Below are 19,941 nucleotides of genomic sequence, written 5' to 3'. Positions count from 1 at the left end.
ATGCTGGCTTGTACGGAGATGATCACTATGTGCCTGCAGTCGGCCAAACAGAAGCATCTTCGGGCTCAGCAGCAGCAACAGCAGCCGCAGCACAGCGCCGGACAAGGGCTTTCTATCTTTCATGATGTGAGTGCATCGACTCTCTTCCTCTGTTGTCGCAGTTAAAAAAAAAAAAAAAAAAAAAAAAAAAAAAAGTGGTGTTTGTCCATCAAATTATTAAATATGTTAGCTATTTACTGTTATTAATGTTATTCTCATGGTTTTGTTTAAATGGGCTAACTGTGTAAAGTGTGTAAAGTGTGGAATTCTGACTTTGTGTTCTTTTCTTTTTATTTCAAAAATGTGGAAACAGAAATGTTTTAGCAATTGTTTTTCTCTTGTATACCTCATCAAACACCAATTGATAATTCAGTGTTTGGCACTAAGTGGTGTGTGTGTGTGTGTGTGTGTGTGTGTGTGTGTGTGTGTGTGTGTGTGTGTGTGTGTGTGTGTGTGTGTGTGTGTGTGTGTGATGAAGAGCTGCAGCTGCTGCCTCTGCATGATAAATTAAGCTCTCACAGTAGGACAGGTTTTAGGGACTGCTGGAGGTTCTCCTCTTTTTGTTGAACACACACACATCGTGCACAAACACCTCTGCACTCTCAAAAGTGTTATGCAACAACAGATACCACACACACACACACACACACACACACACACACACACACACACACACAGAAACAATCTTTTTATGTTTTATCAAAAGACTTGTGATATCATAACATCACATACGTGTATCTTTTTCCTGTTTTTTACCAGGCTGCAGCCTCATTGGCCATTTGAAGCACTGCAGTTTTTTGGCATTTCCACGTTAGCTTTATATTTCAGCACCTTAGGGTTGTCACTTAGCTGCATTACAGTAAAGTGATGTTATTCTCTGAACTTACCATACTGTTCTAGCTGTTCTATCATTTGCCTTTACCCACTTAGTCATTATATCCACATTACTAATGCTCATTTAACCAAATCCTCATTGTTTAAATATTTAGCAAAAGCACTAATAGTCAAACCTTTATAATATCGGTATCAAGACTATTGGTCAAAAGTATTGTGATATTCAAAGTTTCCCATATCACCCTACCCGATCTCAAAGTACACACGCACACACTAACACCTATCTCAATTGGAGTTTAAAAGACCAGCACCCACTGTCTGATTAACCTGCAGCGCTGCAGCAGAAACTTTCCATCACCACAGTCATAATCCATCCTTCACATACTTTCATGTTCTGGGTTAGTGGGCCAATGATGTGTCCAAATCAGAGCTCTTACTAACTGTCTACTCCGTCACTAAGGCTGCAGTACACAGACAGCCTAGTCTAAAGCAGGACGCCATCACATTTGGCAGAATGTCATTTGATAAAAACATGCAGAGAGAGAGATCAATACATCAACAGTCGATATGGAGTCCTTTACACACGATAATGAGCCAGTCAGTAATGTCAGAGATGCAGATTCACAGTATTTAACTAACATCCCCAGAGTGAGTCCCAAAGCAAAGCCTCAAAAAAGAACCTGTTCAAAGCCTGCCAGGGACAGCTAATGATCAGCTGGTCATTGGAGGTGGTCTTATTATCCACATTGTTGCTTCTTTTTCTCCAGTGTGTTTGCTTTGCGTATTCAGTGGATCTGCATTTCTGAGGCTTGCTCCATCATCCAGAACTCTCTCAGATTTTCTCTCACTCACTCTCTTATCGCTGTCCTCCCTCTCATCTTTTCTCCCTCTGCTCTTGCTTTGCTGCTTTTGAGGAATGTGAGGAAACAGAAGGAATATCTCAGTAAATCACTCAGAATCCCCAGGAAAAATGTAGTATAGAACATATTCAATAAAATATGATCACAAGCTCCTGTTTCTTCTTTTTTTCAAACACATCTAAAGCTCTGCACAAACCAGTGTGTCAGCAGAGTCTGAGAGAACCCACTGTCTTAACACCTGCCACCACCACATCAGAAGAGTAGCGCTCTGCGAAGCATGGTCTGACGTCTTTTTGGGCTTGCTGTAAATGATGTATTATCGTCTCCTGATACTGGAGAGCCCACCCCATCCAAAAACAACAAACAAGCGTGTTACAGTGCCAAAGAGGGGGATGAAAAGACTACTGCTAGATTCATGCTGTGAAAAAGGAGGGTTGGTGGGTCAGAATCTTCTGTCATCATGCTATTAAAAGCAGCATTTCACTTCATTAAAAAACACTGGCAGTAATTTGCAGCTTTAAAGTCACCTTGGAGTGTAGACAGGCGAATCACAAAGCAGAGCAATGATTGTGTTGTGAAGTGGTTTGAAATGACCTAGCTGTGGTTATTAGTCAGGACTGAAGCTGTGGAGAGACAGACATCGACAGACAGAGGGCAGAAGTGCCGACCGTGAGCTTGTTGACCTACGGGAAATGAAAGTGAGGGGCAGGTTCTGCTGTTATTAATAACCTGTAGTTCAAAGCTGACAAACATGTCAGTCCTGACCGCTACCTATGGAAATAAACTGAGGGAGAGGAATAGAATCGATAGGAAGGAACAGATCACATTTCTTCAATTTAATGGCAAAGTTGCTTTCAAGTTGGATTTATTCATGCTAGAGTTGTATTTTGTCCCTCTGATTTATAACTACGCTGCTTACAGAAATCTTAAACAAATTATCGAAGCAACAAATGTCGTATTTGAGTTGCAGATGGTTGCATTTGTCATAGTCTAATTAAATTGATGGTTTAAGAAATATAGAGTTGATAGTGTGTTATAGTGCTGAATTGATGCAGAAAAACAGAAGTATAAATGAATAGGTTGAAACAAAATATGTGGGTTTAAAATTCTAGTTTTAGACTTTTTTCTGCATGTTAACTTTGTTTTTGTTATTGAACTCTGCACACAGTGGAATTTGGATAATTGTGTTTTTTTATTCTCTTATTTTCATAATTTTTGCAATTGATAACAATGTAGTCACCGGCTGTAATGTTGTCACATTGGGTCACAGGGACAACAGATGACAGTGATTCATAATGGAGCATTTTCCTCGATTTAGTCCAATTATCGTACCCACTTATTGGACATGAAAACAAAGCTGATCGTTCAAACTGTCGTCTGTAAACATCTGTGGTTTTCAAGAGCTACTCCTACTTTGATCCACCGTACCTGTGTGCGCAGCTTAACAATCCAGTGGATGATTATAATAGGCCTTTTGGGTGCACTGACCTTTTTTTTTTCAGTCTAGATAAGTGGTTTAGTGATTATGGTTACAATAGGGACTTATTTAAAACCTGCCTGATCACATGAGTGGCTGCCTCGTTATAAGATTCTCAGAAATTCCCCTGGTAAGGGAAAATATCATTTGGAGTGAAAAACTCCCAATTTTTTTCTTGCTTTCAGCTGCATTTCTGTCTTTTAAGACCATGTTGTATATGTTATTTCTGAAAAAATTGAAAACTGGAACTCTTTCTGCTGTTGACCAGGAGGCCGTCCGTTTCAAAGGCTGTCTAACACCCCTAACATGGTCAGCCATAAGCCATATTGTATGGCTTTGTGTCTTTTTCAGATCAGCCACCACATTACTTTCCCAGTGTTAGTCACTCGCCCATACTGAATTCATTCTATTGTTGATTTTAGCCGATCTGTATCAAGGCGTTGTTGTACATTTGCTGTCATTTGTGGTTGTGAATGTTTAAACCTTTGATAGAAAATAGGCTTTTTATCATCCGACACATCGTAAATCTCCATGGCAATTCATACAATAATCCATGCCGACTCCAGACCAGTCATACAATCAGAGGAGTATAGATCACACCGTAAATTTCTCATCAGAAACAGATCAGCGAAAGCGTGTTTTGGCTTTGCTCGAAAGTCAACCAGTCCTTGTCGTATTCGTCATTCTTCAGGGGTCATGCACTTTATACAATAAGAAAACCTGCTGCACACAATCTGACTTTAAAGTATTTGAACAGTTTATATGTGCTATATAAAAGGAGCTTAGTGAAGCTCATAAAAGATGTTTTGATTTGATTGCAAATTCAATTTTCTGGTAGTTTTTGAGGTGGTAATTTTATTTCTAATTGTCCATTTATCCTTTTTTCTCATGCAGAAACCTCCTCATCATGGTCGCCTTTTTCACGGCACATTTTGCGTCTTGTCAAAGCAGGACAGGCAAAGGTTTAAATAATAACACTAACAATGGCTCTGTGTAATTTAAGCGTGCCGCTAAATGAGCCAGTATGCATGCTAGCACGGCACATAACCGTAATTCACCCATCGTTAGTGTTATCACTTGCACTTGTGCTTTTCCCCCTATAACATGTTGACATGTCTCCAGTAAAAATGGTCTGTTGAATCCCATATGGGTGAAGCCTGGAGAGGTGGTGTTTTTCATCCTGCAGTTCCAGCCACAGGCCAGTGAACACAGTTAGCCATAACAGGAGCCTGAGGAAGCAGCTGTAGTAGGGACTGATACTTGGAGTCAAGCTTTAAAATAGACTGCTCTGCTCGGAGGTTGTTAGTGCTCGGAGAGACCAGCTGGCCTCGTGTTCCTGCCTGAATCTATACTATGGGCGTTATTGATGACTGAGGCTTGTGGCCTGTTAATTGTTTATTTTGATCCCCATCCAAAATAACTACATCCTAATGGAATTTAATCAAATCAATAAAGGAATATAATAATAAACCAAACACCTTAATCCCAAACACCTCAGTTCGTTTTGCTTTTCCTCTGAGCCGCTTTCATGACTGAGGAACCTGCAAAAATATTGAATACAAAGACTCTTTGCAACTCGACAGCCTTCAGCCTCTTCAGCCTCCAGAAGTGATAATTAAATGTGTTTTAGAACTGACACATACTACAAACTGGCATTCAACCTTACATAACTCACACATCCAGACTATTTGTGAATGTTCAGGTGTTTCTGTTTGGTGCAGCAATACAATTTACCTTCATCAGCAGACGCTTTTTGACAAAATTGACATCATTCCTAATTGACAATCCTATTTTATTGCAAGAACCCTTTTAGTGATGCTTGGCTAGAGGTAATAACCATTTCCACTCTCCTCTCTTTATTTCAGATTTTCCGCCGAGCAGACAAAAACGGTGAGTAAACACATATTTGTTGATGAAATGTTTACGATGCATGCTTGTTTGTTTTCCCCACATTCTTCTACTTGTTATTATGCCTCAACTAATCTGGGCTGAGAAATAAATAATTTGCATAAATGACTCTTCAAGTGAAGCTCCTTTCCTCCTCACGCTCCAAAGAGTCTCTCCGCCCAATTAAAATGATGCTCAGATGCTGGATTAGAGCCATGACTGGAAGAATGTGTCACACAAATAAAGCACCTCTCTGACAGCGTCGACACAGATGACTGGGTGCTGTTTACAAATGAATATGGGTCATGTTAAAGCAGGCTGAGCCAAGTTATCTTTATAGCTGTGAATCACTGATTACATGACTTTATTAGCAATTGCAAATAAGGTTACTGCTCATAGACATTTATAAACGTACACATCTTGCTGGCAAGTATTTTTTTCTTTGAGTAAATATAACACAGTTTCCTTAAATTCATGCTTATGTTTAGTACCTTAAAGCAGGTTAGTGGGCGGATTGGTATTTATGGACTGTGCAATTTTTGGTTGCCAGATCAAAACACGGTAATTATTGTGAACTAAAACTGAACCGAAAAAGAAAATAAGCAGTGAAAAGTATTGTTAGTAACCTGAAACAAAATACAAACCATAAGAAAAAACTGAAAGGATATTGACTGGTTACAAAACAAATGCAAATTTAAATGAACCACCTTTATAAAACCACCACCTTTTTTTGGAGGACTTCTGTCTCAATACTACAATGTAGATAATACTCTGATACAATTGTTAGTCCTGAATTGGCAGAAAGTAGGAAGTAATTAAGTCTGACAAATGTAATGTAAAAGATACATAACTGGCATCCAGAATGTAGTGGAGTAGAAGTATAAAGTAGCATAAAATGAAAATACACATATAATTTCAAGTATCTCAAAATTTTACTAAAGGACAGTATTTTAGTAAATATAGTTACATTCTCCCACCACCTATGCATTAAATGTCCCGGCCAATTTAGAGTTTTTTGCCACCAAAGACAGTCTCTGAATTCTAACTATATGACTGCTGTTATGATTATGTCTACAAACCAATCAATCAGAATATGGCATGAAATGACACAGAATACACTGGTAAGCGCCAACATTTATATCAACCAGGATGTCATTACTCCTGTCCTGCAATGAACCTGTAAAATGTATTTTATTTCAAAGGGGCCTTAAGGGTACTGCAAGTTACAATTTGTCTCAATACCCCCTGGATCATCTTCCATTGCTATATATCATCAGTCTACGATGTAAAAACCATTCTGGGAGTTGTATTGTGATTAAATTGCTCTTCTTTTGTACCTACCTTCCCTCAAGCTGTCTCATATTATTTTACTTGAGTGACTGTCTTGCCTTTGGAGATTCCCCAGGAGTCCCAGAAAATTGTGACTGAACTGTCTCTTTGACTTTTTTTCTGTGTTGGGACTATCCTGCTGTGATGATGGCACAGAATGATCCTGTTGAAATCGTGTTAGACTGTGCGGGTAACTTTTTTCAGTTTATTGAATAAAGAACCATACCAAGGTGTCACACACACTTTAATGGCTCCCTTAGCTGCCAGTAGCTCCTTACAGGACGCCGATTGGTCGGGACCACTGTGGTACGGACACAATTGATAACTTGAAGCCTGACAAGACTCATGAATTTTGCATGAATCCACTGTCAGATTTGTATTATAATGAGCTCAGTTGAGATGACTACCATTATTGAACAAGTCGTGAGGAAAGGATGGTGAGAGGAGGAGGCGCGTTTATATGAAAGGAAAACACAAAGAAGATATATACTGCCCTATATTCACTGCTCTTCATCTTTCAGCAATGAACACCACTGGGATTATAGACTGAGTAATGTAGTGACAACAAAACAAAGAAAGGTCCACAGCACTACAATGTGTTATCAGTATTGTATTTAAAACATGTCCGTAGTTGAAAGAAATATAATGTACTGATTTAACTGCACAATGTTAGAAATTTGTATTGACTGACCGGGAGAAACAAGATGAGGGCTAGAATGAGTAATATGACAAAACAGTCCAAACTCAAGGTCCATGTATTATATTTTTCTGGGCTCCAAATGAATGCTTATGTTGCTCTGTGCCTGAAAGATGTATTTTACAAACACATTTGCCATTCAACTTGTTTTGATAATTCGTCAGTATTGAGTTAACAGGTTGTTCCCCTGCACTCAAGTGCCCAAATAAAATCAATTAGTACCAGTATCAAACTTCATCCTTGGCCATGAAAATTGTAGTTTGACAAAACAATCCAGATAGATAGCCGTACTAATCTGATCAATAAACCCCTGAACTGCTTTGTCTGCTTTTGGTCCTGTCCTTGTTGCCTCACATTCAACCACTGAATTAAATCAAACCATCTCGATATCAACTGAGCACACTACTTCCACTGACAAAGACAGATAGAGATGAAAGCTGTGGAAGAAGCTAGCGAGCCGACATTGCGGTAGGATCGTTTTCTCCAAGATAAGAGCTGATTGTAAAGAACTGTGAAGAATTAAATTAAACCCAGTTCACGTTCATTGACGTTTTGTGGGCCAGGCATATGCTTTTAATATAACCCATGTGCATGAAAGCAATGGGATAATGAGCCAGCCTACATAAAACCAACTCTAACAACCTAATTGGCAAAATGGTCACAGATCAGCAATCTTGTTTGAAATTGTTATGGAGATTTAAAGTTTAGCTTTTAAAAGCAGGTCAATCTGGATAAAAAATAAACTTGAAATATAGTGGGGAAATTATATTCTTTATCCTGATATTCATATTTCCTATAAATATATAAAACACTTTCCAGTGTTATAGCTGGAGAGATCATGTCCTCTTTTTGCTCCTCAGCTTAAACGAACCTCTCGTCACGCCTGACACCTGCTCCAACGTGGAGGAAAAGCTTCAGACAATTAGTGAGGTGGAGAGACGAGAAGCACTTGGATATATAATCTAAGAGCAGCATAGAGGCTTAAATCAAGATATGGATATGCAAAGACAGCTTGTATCACAGCTTTCCTCACAGATGGCCTGGTGGAACACATCTTAAGTAGAGCATCAGTAATAAGAATACCAGAATCTACAATGGTTTAGGTGTACAGTAGTGCATAGGGGTTTGCCATGAAGAAACAACACCCAACTCCCTTAGCAATGCGTGTTGCTTTTGAAGCTGTGATGCATTCATGGGAATTTATGAACCACTTAGGAGAGGCTGCAATGGGACTAACCTTTTGGAGAGATAAGAGTGCGTCCTACTTTGTGCCCTACTTTACAGGACTTCCTCATTTACTCATTTGACTCTTGTTTACTCCGGTCTTGTGAGCACTTTGTTTAGAGTATTCTGACTTTTTTTTTTTTAAGGAGAAAAGACCACAAAAGAGCTGTCTCAGAATGCGGAATTAGCACATTTCACCAGCCTTAGTCTGTCTAACATTTTTCTCACCTTGAAATTAAGTGAATTTTCTGGCAGAGTATTAAAAAAGCAATTTAAGCACATTGCTTTTGGCTCAAATATGATTTATAGCTACTTTTATTTTGCTCTTTTAATAGAATTTTCTGTGTGACAATGTGCTGTGCGTAGGCTTTCATTTTGGTTCCATTTAAAGGAGGATGGGGCTGGTATAGTGGTTAGCACTGTCGCCTCACAGCAAGAGGGGCCCGGGTTCATTTCCCAGGCTAGACAACCTTCTGTGTGGAGTTTGCATGTTCTCCCTGTGTCAGCGTGGGTTCTCTCGGGGTTCTCCGGCTTCCTCCCACAGTCCAAAGACATGTACCTTAGGTTGATTGACGACTCTAAAATTGGCCGTTGGTGTGTGAATGGTTGTCTGTCTATATATGTCAGCCCTGTGATAGGCCGCCGACCTGTCCAGGGTGTACCCTGCCTTCGCCCATTGACAGCTGGGATCGGCTCCAGCACCCCCGCGACCCTTAACTGGATAAGCGGTTACGGAAGATGGATGAATGAATTAAAGGAGTATTTGACACAGTTACATGGTTTGCCTTTCTTTCTCAGATGTGCTGGGAATATTCTCTGCCGAATATTCTCTGCTACTGGCGGTTTATTATTTTTCAAGTATAACAACTGCTGAGAAAAACTGCTCCAACGATAAATGGTTGTGGTTGGGAGTTAAGCCTCATTATTTCTTACTGCTTTGGATTCTACCCCGTCGTCGGTGTTAGATGTTTGAGTTTTTTCTTGATATTAGAAATCACTAAACATGCAAAATGATTCATTTATTGTTACCCTTTCAGCTTTTCTGTCTTTTTTGGCATTTTCAGTAATAAACATTTTAAATTGAAAAAAACTGCACTATATATCATGAAAAATTATATTAAAACTTTGAAGTCTAATTTTAGTGAACAATACATACAAACGTATTTTGCTTGTTTAAGTAGCTCCTGTTTCCTTTTAAACCAGGTCAACAACAATCGCTGATGCAGAGATATTATTCATTTGCAGACTATGATTAAGTTATTTCCAAGGAAACTGGTTTTGTTCCCTGAAAATGCTCCAGGAATAGCTTCACATTAACTGGTAACACGACAGGAGCAATGCTTCATAAGTCGTGTTCATAATATGCATAATGTGTATATTATGTGTGTTATCGGAAACTGTGATCTACTTAGAGAACCCACGTGTGTTCCTTTTTGTTGGGCCATGCATTAATGATTTATCAATCTAGAGGCATCAGCTGGCATTTGGGTTGGGAATCTGTTTAGGCACTGATTACTGCTGCTGCTCTGATAGGACTGTAGCAGGATGCATAAATGTAGTGATACATTGGAGATAAATACAGTTTCAACTATATCACATTATCTGAGAGTATGCAAGCTGTGAGGGAGAGAGAGAAAGCTTATGAACTGTTTAATTGTGGCATGTTTGGGGCAAGAAATGTTCAAGAATATCAATATATAAATTCTAGAAATCTTCCTAGATCCTTTATGCTTAACAAGTGACCTCATGTTGGGTCTTGACCCAAAGCATGACAAACTGTTACATAAAAGACAACAAATCTGTGCAGAACAGTAAAGCCAATAGAGGCAGGGTATAAAATAATACAGCTGCTTAAAGTGTCATAAATGATAAACGTCACTTCAGAATGATGCTTGAATGACCAAGGTTGTCTCATTTGGCAAATAAGCGCTGCATCAATCCCCCCATGCCCTCAAGGCATCAAAAGAGATGCCTGTGATTGAAGTGAGGATGCATCAATTGGGAATGAGAGAAGGCCAACAGGTATGAGTCTTCAGATAGCGAACACATAATCCCCTCATCCGACTGTGGATTTTCATTTTCCTGCTGCTTTTAATGCCATATTTCGATGCCACCTGTCACCATCATCCCTGGAGGATCTGGGTGAAATTGAAAGCAGTATTGCTGTTTGACATTTAAAGGAACAGTGTATAAGATTTAGTGCCGTCTTGCCGTGAGGATAATGAACGATCTGAATTCTCCTCTGTCACCGCTCCCTTTCCAAGTGTGTCGGAGAACCCACCCTGGCCTTCAGGTGATGTAGAAACGTGAAAGTCTCTCTCTAGAGTCATTGTTTGGTTTGTCCGTTCTGGGCTACTGTAGAAACAACATGTGCAACATGGCTTACTCCGTAAAGGGAAGAAACGAAGATATGAAAGGCTCATTCCAAGCTAACCAAAAACATTATTTGTTTACACTAAGGAAGATCTTTTATTAATAAATGATCTACTGATGTGGCTTTGGCAGTTAAGAAACTCCAATATAAATCCATCGTAGTTATTAGAAAAGGATGCAAAAAGTCTTCTAAGGGCGGTGTTTTTCTAATTCTAGCTAAATGGTTTTATTTCCCAAACCTAATCGCAACCGTTTCACAACGTTGCCCACGTGCAAATCTTGAGAATCCAGTACTTCGGGAAAGGCTTCCCCTGTAGTCATTACAGTGACAAGAAGGGATCACAAAACTTTCTAATAATAGAGGAAGTAAGACATATAGATGCCCCGGGGAGGCTTGTGTGTTTGTTGTAGGCCATCTTCTGTCATGAGGAAGACATTAGACCCAGAACTGTCAAAGGGAATAGAAGAGACTGCTGGTAGTCATCAGTCGTCCATCAAACTGATTATCAAGAATGTCACTTCTGAGCATAACTGCTGCCTTGGCACGCCAAATATAGGAAGCCTTCCAAATACAACACTCTGAGAAAAGGACAAATATGTGTGGAAGGATCTTTAGTCCCAGATCCACAAACTAACTACAGATGGCATCAAAATTAAACTGCATTAAATAAGTATAAAAGGCTTAAAATGTATGATATTATTGCATGAATAACGCTTTCCCAAAAAATCATGTTATTACCTATACCCATATACGGATAGGATGCCTAAGAGCCATTTCTACAATAGGGAAATATTTGTAAATAACGTGTAGTTTTCTGAGGCTGCGCGTTCATGTAGTATGCTGAAATAGGACAAACATTGACTGCAGTCAGATCTGGCTTCTGCCTATTAATGGCCAAGTTAATTTATATATTTTTTATTTACTTACTGTGCTTATATTTCTTAATATGTCCGCTCTTAATTTTGGTAAACGACTGAGGCAAAGAACATGGACTGAAGAGTTTAATTTTGCACGTGTCAACAATATACTTGTACCCTCTAGCTTAAGTGGGCATTTTCAAGAAAAAGATGGAGCCTCACTAACAGGATGGCCTTCACCTTAAGAATAAACATAATGTTCTCTTTGTGCTCAAGGACAGTTCAGTCTGTGTCAAGCATGCACAATAGAAACCAAAGATTGACCATAGATGGCTCTAAAATACAAATCATTTGCTGCTCAAAAGAAGCTGAGGCTCTATCAGTCATTTTGAAAGAGAAGGACAGATGTCTAGGTGGCAGTGAACATGTGCTGTATATATTTGAATGTTCATATAAGGTCAAAATGTACCAAATACTTTAACCTTGTAGCCTGTGGACATGTTTTTATATTTGTTATTTTAAAGGACGGGCAATGAAAATGAGCAGGCATTATTTATGTTTATTGTATTTGTCCTTTTCAAATAAATATGAAATGAAAATGAAAAAGACAATCTGAAAAAAAGAGAAAATAAGCCAAAGTGCCAGCACTTTACACATTCTGGTCAGAGGTGAGGATGAGAGGTGTCACAGGCTCCAGCTGAACAGATGGTCTCCGAGCTTGCCCTTGAGTTTTCAGCTCTGCCGAGTCAGCCAACTGGAACTCCGTGGCATGTTAAACTGCTCTCCTTTTATGTCGTCTTTGTGTAGACGGGGTCATTATGTGGGTAGATAACTCAAGCCAACAATGAAGTTTAAAGCCAACAGTCGTTCTGCACTCAGAGGGCAGAACATGAGCGGTGATAGTTCCTTTTTGGGTGAAGCAATGACATGGATAGATGACTTTCTTTGGCTCAGAGACAGCTACTGAGACCCTCTGTGACAAAACCACTCCGTTAACCTGATTCAATAAAGTCATAGTCATTTGTCTTTGTGTCAACTTGACTCCATTTTATCACTCTGATCATTCACACATTGACAGATTGAGTGTCTTACTACCTACTTCTGATTGCCCAAGTGTCTGTTGTGGCTCAGAAATATCCGCAGACTTCAATCTATCTGTTTGTGCGGACTCCTTTCTTTTTGTGAGGACTGAAACATCTAGCAGTTTCTCTCTGCCAGGATAACTGCTGACTGATCTATAATTTTGGCCAGTAGACAGACTGATACAGACGGAGTCTCACCAAGGCGCACTTCTTCACAGATGACAATTCATCTTCTGCTGCCGATTATTCTGTGCCTTGTCTGTCACAACAAGCTGTGCTAACAGCTAACTAGTTTGAGGGGAAGGAGAAAAAATACAATCGGCTGACAATATGTGGCCTCTTCCATTTTAAATTCATAGTTAGTGGAATGTTTCTGCACAGTTGTTGTAGTAATACAATTTTAGTGATAAGGATTGTCATTTTTTTATACATACAGCATAACGTTGAGATAACATTTGAGTTTTATGTTAAAGGGCATGCTACCAGTCAGTGCTGTGTCAATCTGACAGAAAATAACAATGAATTTTTGATCATTTACTTTGAATGTTGATAGGTTAATTGTTTAAATGTCAAACTGGCTCTGGTTCCAGCGCCTCAAAATTTGATCATTTACTGGTTTTGTGTCTTTATATGATTGTAAATTGAAATCGTGATTCCCATGAGGTGTTGATTATCAGGACTGTGCGATCTAGAGGCAACACACTTACGTTACACCCTTATAATTATTAATATTTATGGTTATTTCTGTACTGATGTTGGCCTATACGTATGTTGTACTCTGTGCTTCAGATGATGGCAAGCTTTCATTTGAGGAGTTCAATGCTTACTTTGCCGACGGGATCCTGACAACTGAGGAGCTGCAGGAGCTTTTCTACTCCATAGATGGCCGACAAAATAAGTGAGTTTTTGTTGATTATTATGAGCTCTGATTTGAATCCCTCTTGGTGAAAAATTACAAGTGCGGTATTAAATGTGTGCAGTTGTTTCATTTGTTTCACAGTTAATGTGTTCCTTTTTAAGTCATCTGTTACAGGCTAAATGTCTCACAGCTGGAGGGAGGTCTTCAGTAAAAATGAGCCCTGCAGCTAAGCTCAAGCAGGCTGAATTAATGTTTACCCCCTTCCTTTGGATATCAAATACTGTGGACTGTACCAGCCACTTCAAAACCTACAAAGCCCGCAAATGCAATCAGAGTAATAAGCCCGAGGGTTGCTGCTGAAATCACTGGTCTGCAGAGAATGTTTAACTCACAGCAGCCACAGAGGAAAAAGACCATTTCTCCCCTGTCGTGGTATATGTAATGCTTTCCATCCTCTCTTTAAAGCCAGTTCTTCTCTGTTATCTTTGGCAGATTAAAGATTTGTATTCATGAGACATTTGCAACCTTGTTTTTCTCACCATATGCTTTTTTACTTTGTACTAACGCTGAAAGCTTAAGCCAGTCTTTTTCCAACTCGGCTGTCAAACCCAATGTATCAGCTCAGGTAAAATAATGAATTCACTGTGATCGTCAAGTCTCTGTGTTAGTCTAACAGGATGGAAATTGCAATCATAAACAAACCCACGCACAAGCATTAGTTTGCTTTGTATGTTTTTCTTTTGTATACCTAACCAATTAGAGTGAGAATAGTGTCTGGCTACAGTAACAACTCTGCTTTTATGTTTTGTTCTGTTGCCAGTTTTTCCATCACTGTGTGATAAATTGCTTTTGGACATGCTGTTACGCTGGGACTGATGGGACACACCAGCCCTCAGACCTCTATGACGCTCCAAGCTTTGAGGCATTTGGCATGAACAGAGCTCTGATGTCTAATTAAAGGACACGCTTGTGCTGATAACAGTACTTTTAATAATATAATATCACTTCTGAGACAAAAAAAAGCATTTAAAGGCTTTAGTGTTGATGTTCAAAGTGAAATAGCACAGACAATATACCCTTTCCATTGAAAACACATAAACAATATAAATATAATCTTTGCTCATTGTAATGATAGCCTGCAACAAAGATGTGTGGACACTCATTGTCACTATCAAAATGGAAATTTACATCTGAAAAAAAAGACAAGCATTGTTTTTTCCACAGACGCTGTGTGTGCTTTCTAACAACAGTAATTATTGAAAATGACCTCTATAGTGCCATAAAACAACAGGGGAACCTTTCATTTCTGCTATCGTGCCGCCTTTATCAAACTGACAACAATTTAGCCTCCAATGTAGACATGGCATAGACAAAGCAATTTTCAATGCAAAATCTTCAAGATTGCTTTAACATGCAGGCTTTTTATCAAGAAAACTATATCTCAAGATTTGCATATTATAGACTTACGTTTTAATGATTTGCAGTTTTTTTTTTTTTTTTTCGGTGTCCTTCTAATATTGTAATATTCACACAGTTTTAAGCCACACAGCTTATCTATCAGAAATAAAGGGCAGCATGACTTTGAATTTCCCTAATTCATTTTCTCAATACTTTATCTCCTCTTGTGTTCTGTGCTTCAGCAATCTGGACACTGACAAGCTATCAGGTTGGTACGAAAGTTCTTTGTCTGATTTAATGTGTTGTCATACTTTAATTTCTGTAAAACTGCTGTCCAAAAAATTCGCCAACATCAGTTATTTTTGTCTTAATGTGAGTCCACATTTTGAAGTGAATGGAAAAACTTTAAGGCAATACTTTAACATTTTGGGAAATGCGCTTATACGCTTTCTCGGTGGGACCTGGATGAGAAAATCCACCAAAACAAATGGCACAGATCTATTGACCTATTTTTTAGCAACTTTAAAATGCATGTGAGTGTCAGATGGCCTGAATGAAGTGAAGAAATAGGGCAGAGACCCGTAAATACCAGTAGTACCCAGAATAAAACTTCTGCATAATTTATTGAATGGAAATGGCATCTTTTCCATCTGACGTCAATAGAAGTTGACTGTTTTCCATGAGAGAATGTTCCGCTTGTCTCAGATTTAGTTCTCTAGTTGTTGAGTGGTCTTCTTTTTTGACCGAGTCTTTCTGAGAGCCGTAAAATTCAGGTGCATAGCTTAATTGAATCTGAGTAAGAGCAGTGTAAAAGGTGCTGCTGATCCATTAACCTTGGACTATCTAAGGTCAAAGTCTTCCTCTGCTTTACTGTTTTGGTTTGAAGCACCTCCACCACACATCATTTTACCTTGATTCATTTAAATAAATATTAATATTAATGGCATGTGTAGGAGTTTCTTTATCAGTTGGTTATTTTTGGTATCAAATTCATCCTTATTCCCGTCACCAACTGTACTTTGACGAGCTATTGTTGTAACACTAGGTGATTAATATGATGGTTAATCAATACAGCATCAATTTCATGGGGAGCATTGAGTGTAACTGACACATAGGCATGTAAACATCAAATGCTTCCAACTGGAGTTGTTAATAAAACTAAAGATGGCTATTTTTACCCATGTCTAAGATATCCTCATTGCGTTTGTCATGATCTTCTTTTATTGGAATCTCTCAGGGCAACATATAAGAGTTTGTCTCCAAACTGTCATAAATCAAAAGAAACTTCTGACTGTTCTGGCATTACAATGACACTGACAGCTTTTTTCCTATTTTCTATTAGATTATTTCTCTGAGCACCTGGGGGAGTATCTCAATGTACTTTCAGCTCTGGAGAGCCTGAATGTGGCCATTTTAAAGGCAATGGATAAAACTAAAGAGGTAAGGTTTTAGTTTTATGGGAATTTACTTTAGATAAAGCTGATATAGCACAAAACACACATGCACAAAGTCTGGGGTCTGTGCAACAAATATTCTTAGTTTTGTGCCAGGAATTACTGGCATGCACAGATGGAGCCAATGCTGCGCCAAGTTTCCCAAAAATGATCAGTTAACAAAAGAGGAATCAAAACACTTCAATAAACTTCCATTATATTGCTAGTGTATTAGGCTTGATTTTACAGGAATAGTCCAACATTGTTGCAAATATATGCAAATTCAATTTCTTGCCAAGAGTTAAAGGAGATTCAATTCATGTACAGAAATTGTTAGCTTAACTTAGCGCTAAGAGCGGAAACAGAGGGACACAGTGGCTTTGCTCTGTCCAATGGTTGAGAAATCTGTTAACTATTTTGTTTGTGTTCATACGAGACAACGTGTTATTAAGTAGCTACATTGGACAGAGCCTGGCTAGGTGTCTCCCACTGTTTGAAGTATCCGTGCTAAGCTAAGTTAACAGGCTGTCGGTGGTAGCCTGTTATTTGCTGCATAGTTAAGAGACTGGTATCAATTTTCTCATCTAACTCTCGGCCAGATGGAAAAAGGCACATTTCCCAAAATATAGGACTATTCTTTTAAGAGTCATTGGATAAGTCTTCCCTTAGTAGGACAGACAACATGTTTCACTCTTGATACAAAACATTTAGGTATTCATTGAAATGTTTTCTCTCAGATTTTTGCTAATGTAGCTTAGTGCTGGTTAGACCTGCCATCTCTGTATTTTGACATTATATATATATATATTAATCATGTTACTATTGCAGAAAAACTATTCACTTGATATTCCAGTGTGTTTAAAACTCCAAAGAAGCCTTACATTTTGCTTCCCAGTAAATACATCATTTAGTTTAAAAATCACCTCAATCAGACTATTTTAGGTAACAACCTTGATTCAGGGATTTGAATTGTAATACCACAGAAAAAAAAGCAATGGATGCTAAACGAGAAGAGAAGAGGAGATGTGTGCAGAATAATTATGCATCCTATCCTAATTAGATCACCTTGTTGGCTCGTCTTTAAAGCCATCAGAGTTGGGAAATCCATAGAGCATTGTGCAATCGCTAGTTAGCAGCTGTGGTCTGTCATGAAGTGCTCTGGACTGTAATCACGTGACGCATTTTCAGTTGAGGCTACTTGTCATTATAAGTTTGAACAGAGAACTACTGCACTGTTACTTCATTAGCACACTGCATGAACAAGACTCCTATGAGAGTGCGTAATCACGTTTGTGTTTGGGGAATCGAGCGGCAATTATGATGAAGTTCCTCCACCTTGGAATTTGGATGTGTGGTACTGAATAATGTATGTATTCAGAGAATTAATTAGCCCATTTAATTGCTGCTGTCACACATTTCACTAGTAGGTCTACCTGTGGTTGTTTTCTGAAAAGCTATCAAATTATCTCTCTCTCTCGTTTCCCATCTCTGCAGTCTGTCTTGTCTTTTGAGATTTTATTGTTGTTTCTGTTTGAACATCATGTGCTCTAACCTCTCCTTCTGTGTGTCTCTCAGGAGTACCAGGGTTCCAGTGTGTTGGGCCAGTTTGTCACCAGGTTCATGCTAAGAGAGACGTCCAGTCAGCTGCTGTCTCTACAGAGGTCCCTGCAGTGTGCCATGGAGGCTGTGGAAGAGCAGAGCAGCCCTGCCCCGTTAGTACTGCAATATGACACGTCTGTACTGTGTCTTACTTATGCAGATTCCAAGACATAATCTATACTAAACTATAGTCTTAAACAATTCTCAACCTGATGAGGGCCTTAATAAAGAGGATTGAAATAAATAGGATTTTTCAAGTTAGCTGACAAGATTCTGATTTACTGTCAGGTCTCTAGGTTACAATAATGAATTAGGACAAAATAAGGCTTGTGTGTACTTTCAATGCCAAAGCTGGAAGAAATGTGATGTGTTTATACTGCAACAAAAACTCTGGGTCTCTCCAAAAACAGTTGATTGTGTTTTTCTGTAACAGGGAAGGTGCTTGAACTTAACAACAAAGGACCATGGTCGTTCTCATAAATCCATTTTTTTATTTATCATACCCATTAGGGATTTGGCAGAGCAGAGTGTGGAAGTTACAAAATGAAACCTATTGTTTTGTTGTTTAGATATGAGGATTTGATTTATTTTTATTTTTTATTATCCTATATTTAACAAGAAAGATTCAATATAATATCAAACATACCAAGCACAACTCACAGGAATCAGAGGCTAAGTAAGCATCAACATTGTTTGGATTTTAAAATATTTTTAAACATTTCTAGAGAGGGTAACAATTTACCCAGCTCTGTTGGAATGATTGGGACAATAAGGAGAATTTTCTCTTTGTAACCTAATAATGTAGCCCCCAGAGTGATATGTTTTAAAACAGGATATGTATATCCCAGTAAATCTTTTGTTGCACTCTATACAGTATAAAAACAAGAGGAAATGCCACTTTACATACTGTCTGTAACACTGTAAGCAGTAAGACACAACACTGTTTCCACATACACAAAAACAATGGAGGTGAAGAACGCTGAGGCTGATGTCTGAGGACCGATGAAGAGAAGTGTCATTTAGTTTGATCGACTGATATGCAAATTCCTCCATAGCCTTGCCAGACAACAATCAGCAAAACAAAACACTTTACTAAATATACTGTACGTTGGTGTTCCACTACACCATATCATCAAAGTAATGCGGGAAAGCAGCCTTTTAAAGCATTGCAGCACGACAACTATGCTGTTAATAATTAAAATGTCGTCAGTGAAGTCAGCCTTGGTCGAAGCAGAAAGGATTTCCAACTAATCAGTGCCACCTCCAGAGGCCTTTCTTTCAAGGTATTTCTTTCAGCACAAAACTTCTGCTTCATTCTCACAGTAATTCAAACAGTAATTCAAACAGTAATCACTAATAGGCAGACTGCTTGAAATTAAATATTTCTGTCAAAAAGCCTCACTTTCATTAAATGTAAATGGAGCTCATTGAATAAAAATATATCTAAATTGCTGTCACCAGTTTGGGATTTGGTGGGTCACCGCACGAAGGGACACAGTGACTGTCGGATATGGTAAATGAAAAAAACTGCACTTTATACTTTTGTCTTTACGTTGTGGTTCATCAAAGACCTTTTTATAGGCCCCCGCATTTCTTGGATGCATCACCTATTAAAGAAATTCAATGCAGAAGATGTTCAGAGGAACAATCCGTCAAGGACCTTTGATGAGTAGAAATCTATCTCACCACAGGTCAATACCACAACCAATTGTTTTCGAACACTTTCAACATGAATATTTTAAATAACAAAGAGGCTTCCACCCAATTTATTTAACTTGCAACTGAGTTTGTCTGGTACACTGCGTGTGTCACTCTCCCCTCTGGGTGCCACACTGGTTATTAGAAATAATGGAGCGAATATAGCCAAGGTGAATTATTGAGATGGGACTGGCGGAGGCAGAGAGGGGGAGCAGAATGTGAAAGGATGGTATAGGTGGCATTGAAATGCAGAACAAGTGAGTCATAGAGAAAAAGAAAGCAAAAGAAAGATGA

General features: G+C 38.7%; 1 protein-coding gene across 1 annotated transcript in view; it reads left to right on the top strand.

Annotated features, from left to right (window-relative positions):
- necab3 (N-terminal EF-hand calcium binding protein 3) overlaps positions 1-19,941 on the top strand; it is a 34,624-nt gene continuing 14,683 nt past the window's right edge. The window contains exons 1-6 of the mRNA XM_054617585.1: positions 1-126; positions 5,076-5,100; positions 13,450-13,558; positions 15,160-15,185; positions 16,260-16,357; positions 17,926-18,062. Coding sequence (XP_054473560.1) covers positions 1-126; positions 5,076-5,100; positions 13,450-13,558; positions 15,160-15,185; positions 16,260-16,357; positions 17,926-18,062 — 521 coding nt within the window. The remainder of the gene's footprint in view (positions 127-5,075; positions 5,101-13,449; positions 13,559-15,159; positions 15,186-16,259; positions 16,358-17,925; positions 18,063-19,941) is intronic.

Source organism: Anoplopoma fimbria, chromosome 17 (genome assembly GCF_027596085.1).
Source record: "Anoplopoma fimbria isolate UVic2021 breed Golden Eagle Sablefish chromosome 17, Afim_UVic_2022, whole genome shotgun sequence".
Classification (NCBI taxonomy): Eukaryota; Metazoa; Chordata; class Actinopteri; order Perciformes; family Anoplopomatidae; genus Anoplopoma; species Anoplopoma fimbria.
This window is presented reverse-complemented; position numbering and strand designations above follow the sequence as displayed.